This window comes from Quercus robur, chromosome 10 (assembly GCF_932294415.1).
Source record: "Quercus robur chromosome 10, dhQueRobu3.1, whole genome shotgun sequence".
NCBI lineage: Eukaryota > Viridiplantae > Streptophyta > Magnoliopsida > Fagales > Fagaceae > Quercus > Quercus robur.
In genome coordinates this window covers 45,757,374-45,767,108 of record NC_065543.1, presented here as the reverse complement: position 1 = coordinate 45,767,108, position 9,735 = coordinate 45,757,374, and the positions used below count along the sequence as shown (strand labels likewise).

General features: G+C 31.7%; 1 protein-coding gene across 1 annotated transcript; it reads left to right on the top strand.

Moving 5' to 3' along the window:
- The first annotated feature begins 376 nt into the window (after positions 1-376).
- On the top strand, positions 377-1,837 carry LOC126702604 (uncharacterized). The gene has a single exon (XM_050401353.1). The coding sequence runs from the start codon at positions 606-608 to the stop codon at positions 1,572-1,574; it is 969 nt and encodes a 322-aa protein (XP_050257310.1). The 5' UTR covers positions 377-605; the 3' UTR covers positions 1,575-1,837.
- Positions 1,838-9,735: the final 7,898 nt, after the last annotated feature.

Here is a 9,735-nt window from a genome sequence, read left to right as displayed (position 1 = left end):
CAAAGGCAATAGTAAAACCCACGTTAACATATGCCTCTCAAGTATTAGATTTTGAAACGACTAACGTGTATCATTTAATACTAATTTTTTTTTTTTTTTAAATCTCTATTTGATTTGAGACACCCTACGTAACAAGAAAACGAGGCACCAAATTAAAGCATTTTTTCATTCATTCTAGAAATGAAGATAAGTCTAGCAAACACGTGTGAAACCTTCACAGTTCACACTCTTCCGCCTCAATAAAGTGTAAACACAAACAAAACCAACCTGTATTGTTTCCGTGTGAAAGAAGCAAAGAACAACAAAATGTCAAATTCAATTCAATAAAGAAAAAAAAAAAACCTCCTCAGATAATAACGCCGACTATCGATCACACCCTCCCAAACTCTACACCCAGTCTCACCCGATTAAAACCTCCCTCTTCCACTCTCTCTCTCACACACACGCAAAATTGAAAAATTCTCTCAACCACTCACACCTATATATCGCAACCCAAAACCCCACACTTTTTGGCCATTTCAACCAACCCCTCTCTCTCTCTCTCTCATATCTGAAGCTAAAAAGGAACAAAATTTGCATTTGAGGCAAGTGGGGTTTGCTCCAAAATGCAAGAAAGTTCAGTGCTTTCCGTATCTCCATTATCTCCACCAAGCTTCAACAGCTACTCTTCGGAAAAGCTCTCAGATATCGCCGCCAGAGTCGTGGAGGAGCTTCGAAAAGAATCTGAATCCGACCCAGATTCTGATATCTTCAACTGGGCTCCGAAAACTACACAACCTCAACCTCAACAACAACAACAAGAAGAAGACAAAGCAAAAGACAACAACAACAACAACAGCGACAAAGAGAAGCGTGAGTACGAGGAAGAAGAAGAAGAAAAAGAAGATGACGATGATGATTTCGAGTTTGCTTTTGTTTGTAGAGAGCCAGACACGACAACAATCTCGGCCGACGAGATCTTCTCCAACGGTCAGATAAGACCCACTTACCCAATCTTCGACCAAAGCTTGCTTCTATCTCTATACGATTCCCACATCGAAAAAACAAACACCACCACCGCCACCACCACCACTATGAGAACAACAGCTATCTCCACCACCAAAGCGCCGCCGTCGTCGTTTCGTCGTCCTCCTCTTAGAAAGCTCATGATCGAGGAGCAAGAACGAGATCGTGACACGTCGTGCTCTTCCTCCGAAGCCGATGACCTTGAAGGTGTCCCAGATGGGAGCTACTGCGTTTGGACCCCACACAGTTCTTCTTCATGCAAGAAGAGCCACTCAACTGGGTCGTCCTCGAAGAGATGGAGATTTCGGGACTTGCTTTACCGGAGCAATAGTGATGGCAAGGACACTTTCGTCTTTTTGACACCGAGCAAGAAGGCTGAGAAGATTCCTGTAAGAAACAACAGCAGCAACAGCAATAGCAATAGCAATAGCAACAACAACAAGAAGACTACTGTAGTTAATAAGGTTGCAGAGGAGAATAAGAGGAAGTCATTCTTGCCTTACAGGAAGGACTTGGTGGGTTTTTTCACTAATGCCAATGGCCTCAGTAAGAGTTTGCAGCCATTCTAAACACAGAATTGAGAGGTGGGTTGGGTTGGTTTTTTGTCAATTTCTCTGAGTGTTTAGTGGAGTAATTTTTGTTAGCTAGCTAGGCCTTCCTAATGATTCATTAGGATTCTAATTTTCAATGGGCTTTTTTTTTTTTTTTTTTTTTTTGTTTGTAAATATTTGTTATGTTTCTTTTTAGACTTCAATCTTCCTATAGTGTTTATATGTTTTTTTTCTTTTAAAAGAAAAAATTGAAATGATAGTTTTGTTTTGCTTTGGTTTTTTATATCTAAGATTTCTCTATTAGAAATATGAGGAAGTGTGAGCAATTTAATTACAAGACTATTAGCAGAACGATGATTGTGTTTTGTATGGTTAATTAGGTTCATTTTCTTGAACTTCCGAAGCCTGAAGTGGCTCATATGTGTATGAAATGGATTGCCATTGCGCCTATTGTGATGTTTAAAAAAAAAAAACTTTTGTTCTTGTGAAATTATTCTTTCATATGAGTTTGATTCATTTCGTAATTTAAATTAATTTTAAATTAAAATGGTCTAGTTAACTAATGCTCTTTTAGAAAGTTTGTTAATAAATTATTTTAGGGAAATTTTGATTCCCCTGATATCGGAAATATAAAAATCCATTGACTACTATTTCAAGAAAGTTTTAATACTACTATTATGAAAACTATAAAAAGCTGTTGATTACTTTTTATTTTTTCATAAAAATTTTCTATAAATATTCTCTAAATCAATGTTCTTAAGATATCTGACTTTTTTCTATTTAAAATAAGGGTCATGTTAACAAATGCTTTTAGGGCAATTATGAATAAATTATAATAAAAAAGTTTTGACATTATTTTATGAAAAATATAAAAAGTTATCAACAATATTTATTGTTTTATCATTTCCTTAATAAAATGTTTCTAAAAATAAGTCCTAAACTAATGCCGTAAAATGAACTATTTTTTAAAAATAAAAATAAAATGAAGATTTCAAACGAAAACGACAAGTTCAAACGAATATATGTGATCAGTCCTAACGAATATCTTAAAGATCTATAACTAACCACAAAAAATATATTAGATCAAGATTTAGTTGTTGTGGTTGAGGATTATATTTCAAAAAATTAAAAACCAAGCCTACAAAACGGCCTGAACAGCTCAATTTTTGGAGTGGCTTGAAAACAATGGTTAACGTTAATTTGGGTGTGTAAATGCGTGTTAAACTTAAAATAATTAAAAGTTAGTTTTGCTTTTATGTTTATGAGTAATCGTGTGGGTCTCACACGCCACAAGTGTGTACCCAAACTAGCCGTATAGGAATTCCCAAAGTTTTTAAAAAAGCGATTGAAAGTGAAAAATTTGAAAGTATTTCTATTTTAGAAGCATAAATGGGTGTCTCTAGCTTGTATTATCTTCCACAAAAATGGAAATTTGACTTTTAAAATTTTTTTTTCTCACCTAGTTGTTTACGTATTTAGTTAGTATAAGTTTTGGGGTTTTTTTTTTTTTTTTTTTTTTTTTTTTTTTTTTTTGTTGTTGTTGACATAGTAAAAGTGGATGACGTGATTTTCGTGGCTTAGTTATACATCTTGATTCTAGAACGAGCTTGATAAAATTAATATTTATATATATCACTCACGGAGAGATTATTATATTTTTCTTTTGTATCATGATTATCTACAGAAGATTAAACTCCATGATGGAAAAAAGAAGTCAAAAAAATAATCGATTTTTGGTAGTAATATAAACATAGATCTCATCATTGCAAGCCGATTTAAAGCTCATAAGTTAAAAATTAAAAAAATAATAATAATTATAAGGGAAGAATACTACTATTTGGCTAAGTATTAATTGTATTAGTAATATATTAAAAGGTGCATGCAACATTTTTATTTAGTACGTTGAATAAGAGATTTGTGGTTCAATTTACGTCTACATCAAAAATTAATTGGTATCTTAGTTTGATGATAAATAGCTATCATCAGGAGCAGATGTCATAAATTGAAACTTTCTCCAAAAATAAAGGCTTAATAGTAGATTCTAATTAGTTCAACTAGTAAAGCTATCATCAGGAGCAGATGTCATAAATTGAAACTTTCTCCAAAAATAAAGGCTTAATAGTAGATTCTAATTAGTTCAACTAGTAAAGTTTCTTGTCATTAAATAAAAGATCTAGGGTTTATCCACTTATACCAAAAATAATGCTAGAGATACAAACTATTTTACAAAAAATTCTACAAACTGCTGATGTGGTGAGTAATTATTGGTAAATAAAAAAGTGATATTAATGATAGGCCTAAATAAAAACTAATAAGAGCTAGTCACATCAACATTTTGTAAAATTGTTGTAAAATAGTTTGTGTCTGTAGCATTACTCAAACTAATTTGTGTATTGGTTTGATAATAAAGAACAACCATAAAAAACGGAGGTCATAAATTGAAACTATCTCAAAAAAAATGTTTAATAAAGAATGCATAAATTACTCCATATTTTCTCATTCATTATCATTTTTTTTGGGATAGAATTATCATATTATTTTATAATCTTTTAATATTAAAATTGTTTCTCATTTAACAACATTATCACATGGCGATTTTTACATGGATATTGTCCCACGTGATGTTTTTTTGTTGATTTTTTCTTACGACAATTCGGGTATATACGCCGTATGCATTTTGGTTTTGGTCAATATAATATTTTTCTTGTTGATCCCAATATTTCCTAATCATAAAATATAAACCCTATAGGCTGCGTTTGAAGCAAGTGGAAAATAAAATTATAACGTAAAGAATTGGCTATCGAAAAAAAAAATTATACTAAAAATCTCAATAAATTTTCATAAGTTATAAAGTAGATATCAACTATAATAAAATAAAATAAAAAGTCTGTTGTAAAATAAACTATCTTGAATTGCACTTGTTAGATGTTACGTTAACATTATTTTATATCCAAAAGCTTAGACACTATGATATGTCGTTATAGTGTTGTACACAAGAAAGCCACTGTTTAAGCCATTATAGCATTAAAGTTTTTTTAAAAAAAAAAAAAAAAAAAAAAATCAAAGTCCTAGCGCGTGTTTATAAGGTATATCCTTTTTGGTTAAACAAATATTAGAGACTAATGAGAATGCAAAAATAATCAAAGAGTTGGTAATATCCATGTATGAGCTTAGTGTGTATATATATTTTATTCCAAACCAATTTTGTATATGGTGGAGTTGTGGTCCAGTGTTCAAACAAAAGTAGATAACTGAACTTTTTAGATATATTTTGTGTCGGTAGTATTGCGTCCAGTACATTGAAGCATTGGATTTAGATATGGATTGAGTTATTTTGTATAATTATTTATATATAAATAAATAATTCCATGGTAGATCTTTAGAATTCAATTGTTTGATGCTGCCAATATAAAAAATTATAGTCATTCTAACATATATTAATTTCACTAAAACATTAGGCTGAATTTGATCTCAAAAAATAAAATTAAAAACAAGATTAAAGATGATCACATATAGATAACTTTTTAATCTTGAGCTTTTTACATTTTTTATTTTATTTTATATAATCATCTTATTTCTTCTATAGTCTGACTAAACAGGAAAAAAAAAAAAAAAAAAAATCTTGATACAAAACTTTGCTCCCCAATTATTAGACTATTAGCGTGCGTTTGCATACAAATAAATGTTTGTGCTTGCATTTTTGGTTGGGTTCCATGACATTGTTCATAACTCAGTCAAAAACTTAGCAAAAACGTAGATAAATGGCACTGTTCACAATCCACGTATAGATAACTTTTTAATCTTGAGCTTTTGACATTTTTTTTTTATTTTATATAATCATCTTATTTCTTCTATAGTCTGACTAAACAGAAAATAATAATAATAATAATAATCTTGATACAAAACTTTTTTCCCCAATTATTAGACTATTAGCGTGCGTTTGCATACAAATAAATGTTCGCGTTTGCATTTTTGGTTGGGTTTCATGGCATTGTTCATAACCTAGCCAAAAACTTAGCAAAAACGTAGATAAATGGCACTATTCACAATCCACGGCATTATTCATCATTAAAAAATATTTTGTTATAGTGTTTTCAGCAATAAGTTTTCTGTTTTCTATAAAATAAGTGGTATCCAAACATACCCTTACTAAAACTTAAAAAAATCTATTTTATTTTCATAAATTTTCTCCTGCAATCCATAGTTTTGATACTTATTTCAATAGTTTTGATACTTATTTCAATAGTTATGAAAATGATATTACTGATTAAAGTGAAAAATCAATCTTTTTATCTTTTTGTAGTTTTATAACTAAATAATTTATCTTATTCTCATAAGGGAAATTGTCTGAAGATCAATTAAAGCCGCTTTAGTAGGAAGATAGTTCCACAGGGAAAGCTCGAAGTAGTGTGTATCATGTGTTGTGTGACCCATTTGGTGCATTTTTTCTCAGTCTTGGTCTCTCTCTTTTGTCAGATTTCTCATCTAATCCCACTGCAAAAGGCATAGACCAAAGCCTTGGAAAATGTGTAAAGTTGACGGGCACAATACACATTCTCTGTGTGAGTTTTTTGAAGTGGGAATTGTGGAAAACTGAGCTGAGAGTGAGGAGAAACTGAGAAGCTTGAGAATTTTCGTCAAAGCAGACAGATTTTTAGCCCTTTATTCTGTTCCATTTTCTTTTTTTGACGAATATCTTTTAAAAGATTGGATAATTATTGGAACTAGTTTTTAAGTTATGAAAAGATAGAATAATTGGAACTATTAAAAAGACCATGATAGTACATATGATTCTACTGCTCGGAATATAGACAAATCATCTCAGATAAAGGGTCAAGTACTTGGGATTCTATTATTCATGAACCAAGAATAAAACATAAGGACCCTGGACCGTACATATATCGGTATATGGTTCTTGGGGTAGAAGAATTATTCTCATCCATAATCCAAATCAACATTTGGGTCTCACTAGTGTACAAGTCTCACCAATTGTAAGACATCTAATCTAGATAAACGAAATGTTTTTTTCTTAGATGGTGACTTAAGTGATTTGGTACGACTTTCAATGAGGAGATATCTAATGGAACTGTAGGGACACGATTTGTTTAACGGCCCAAGATTGACGTTGGACTCATATGCAAAGGGCCCCAACAATATGATTTGTAGAGAGTGGGCTTGAAAGGCATGACCTTGGGCACAGGTGGACGGTTTGATCGTGGCGTCTATGGAAATTCTTGTACGGGCGGGTCTGGCTTGACTAGCTAGACCCTCCATTGGTGCGGGTTGTAGGATCCCAGTCCTCGGACGCTGTCCAAGGATCTCCTCATCCTTCCCTTTCTCCCCCCTTTTATACTCATGTTTGTTTTCCTCTTTAAAGTCCACGTGTAAGTTTCACTTTTCTGGGGTGCAGACCTATCCTGTCAACCCATACCCAGTATGGTTTGGGGTCGTTGGGAAAGCTAAAGGGTATGGTTTAAAGTATGGACTTGTCAGATATAGGGATTGGTATTATGATGTTGGCAGTTTTTTTCCTTACCCTGCCCCTGAACTCAGTTTCCCCCTTTCTTCAGGCATTTCGTGAGGTGCCGAGCAAGAGGTCGTCCTCGGCAATGGCTCTCCTCGGCTTGGACTCTAGGCCCTGGGCCCCCATGTAGAGTGGGACTGGGCCGCGAATTCACTAGCCCCACAGGAACAATTTTATGGAACAATTTTATACACTTCTCTTAGGATATATAAGATTCATAAAGGTAAGATAGTTATTTTATGAAGTTGGTCTATAAATATAATTTCCCACTTTCAATTTTTTTCTTTTTAATTATCTTCCTTGAGACAATTTTGCAATCATGGTAAATACAAGAACTAGTCTTATGAAGTGAAAAGTAAAGGGAAAAATAATGATGGATTTATATTGAACTTGTGCTATTACCGATCACTAAACTTCTTGAGGTGCACTGCTAAACTCCAAAATAAAGATTTAGCGACAGCATTATGTGGTAAGTTAAAATTTGACTAAAAAGAAGTGAGAGAAAAGGATTTGAATCCAAACTTTCCACTCAGAGAGATCAAACCATGACAAAAATCTATAGTAGTACTCTTCACAACTTACTAATTTGAAAATGGAATCACAATTGAACCAAGTTCAATATTGTAGTATTATCAAGCGTAGGTGAGTCATGCCAAAGTTACCATTTGGGAGAGGATAAAAAGCCTACCAAAAAAAATATAGGAGGGGTTAAAATATGGGGGGAATATATACAATATGTTAATGGAAAATGCTTTTGATATTCCTTTATGATTAAAAGAGAAAAAAGAAAAAGAAAGAACAAAGGTAATACAAAAGGAACAGAAAATAAACAAAAAGATGATTTGTAAATGATTGAAATGAATTACTTTATTCAAGCTTCTTCTACACTTGAATAAAAGAAAGAACAAAGAAGTTGGCAAGAAGGTATCTGGGTCTTGCTGTAGAGTATTCTATTTTCACTATTTTTGTCATCTTATCTTTTATTACTTCTTTTGGGGCATACAATGCCAAAGCCTTTGGCCTGTAGCTCTCATAAGAGTACCCACATCTCTTGGATACCCAACAAAATCAGCACATATATAGAAGAGTCACAGACCTAGCTTCCATGAGTTCCACATCAACACCCCACTTTGCTAAGCCTCTTTTTCTATTTTCCAATCAATATGCTACGTACCTTTTATTTTCGTGGATCAAGCTAATTCCAACCAATAACCCATCAGCGTCAACTTTAAAATTCTTTCAAAATTTTGTATTTATCATTTTTTGTCTTTGAAATCTACATCTCTTGTCATTACATAGTTCTATGTCATAGTGTTATTACACTATTACGTCAAAGAGCATCTAATAACGCCATGGTTATTTGAGGTTCAAGTGATAATCAAACGGTAATAATATTTTTTGTGATACTTGAAGTTTATGATTTGAACTCTATCCCTCATTTTCCCTCTATCTATCAATAAAAAAAAAAAAATATATATATATATATATATATAAACCGTGACTATTTGAATATATCATGTTATAATATCTTTTAACCAATTATATTTCACCATGCAACAGACTAATTAACACAGTGTTGGTTGAATGGAAGCAAATGGGAACGCAGGGGCGGCTTGATATATTTGGGGGCCTAAGGCGAAAATTGATTATTTTGTTTTAAATGCAAAATTACTACTAATTAACATGAACTACATAGAATTTTTCTTTTTATAGAAATTTTATAAACAGAAAAAACTTGACAAAATTTTTCATACTTATTGATGTGGCAGATTGTAGTGGTAAGTAAAAGAGTGGGGTTAGTGATAGACTTAGATGAAAACTAGTAAAAGTTTGCTAACTCACCTCTTATTATTATTCTTATTTTTTTTAAGAAGTGCAACATTCACAATATTTTTTTACAACAAATTCTAGGTTTTAAGTTGTTTTTTGTTTTCTTTTTGAAAATATCACTATAATTATTTTTTTGCCATTAATAACAAGTTATAACAACCTACTACTTAGCATTAGTTGTAAAATTGTTATGAAAAATATTGTAAATGTTGCATTTTTCTCTCTTTTTTATTTGTTTCTCATATGGGAAAAAAAATTATTTTATTTATTGATTATAAATAACCCTATTGGTTAAAATTTGGGGGCCTTTTTTTTTACTTGGGGCCTTAGGCGATTGCATCTTTTGCTCACCCATTCAGCCGGCCCTGTGGGAATGGGAAATGAAGGAGAAGGTAACCCCGTGAATGATGAGCCAAAATAAGGCAAATATACAAGAAACGATCTTCTCTCTTTCAAATTTTTTTCTTTTCCTATGTAAGTACGTATTTGGATGAGTTTTATTGTTTTGCATATTTATTGAAATTTGGTTAAAATATAGTTGTATTTAGAAAAGGTGAAATGTTAAAAAATTGTGCATAAAAAATTAAGTAAAAAAATACTATATATAAGACAAAGTGGTTGACAAACAAATATTTAATCTGCAGAAAAAATGTTGTAATAATTAATAGGAAAGATTTATTTTACCTTCTTTTCCATCAACTAATAGAAAAATCTTATCATTAATAATCTTGTAACTCGATTACATTATTTTTAAGTTCTAACTTTTTTGTAAGTTTTCTTTTAACAAAAAAAAAAAAAAATTCTTGTAAATGGGATAAAATCTTT

What these genes read in the sequence shown, in the direction of transcription:
- LOC126702604 (XM_050401353.1), top strand. Translation starts at nt 606, where the DNA reads ATGCAAGAAAGTTCAGTGCTTTCCGTATCTCCATTATCTCCACCAAGC.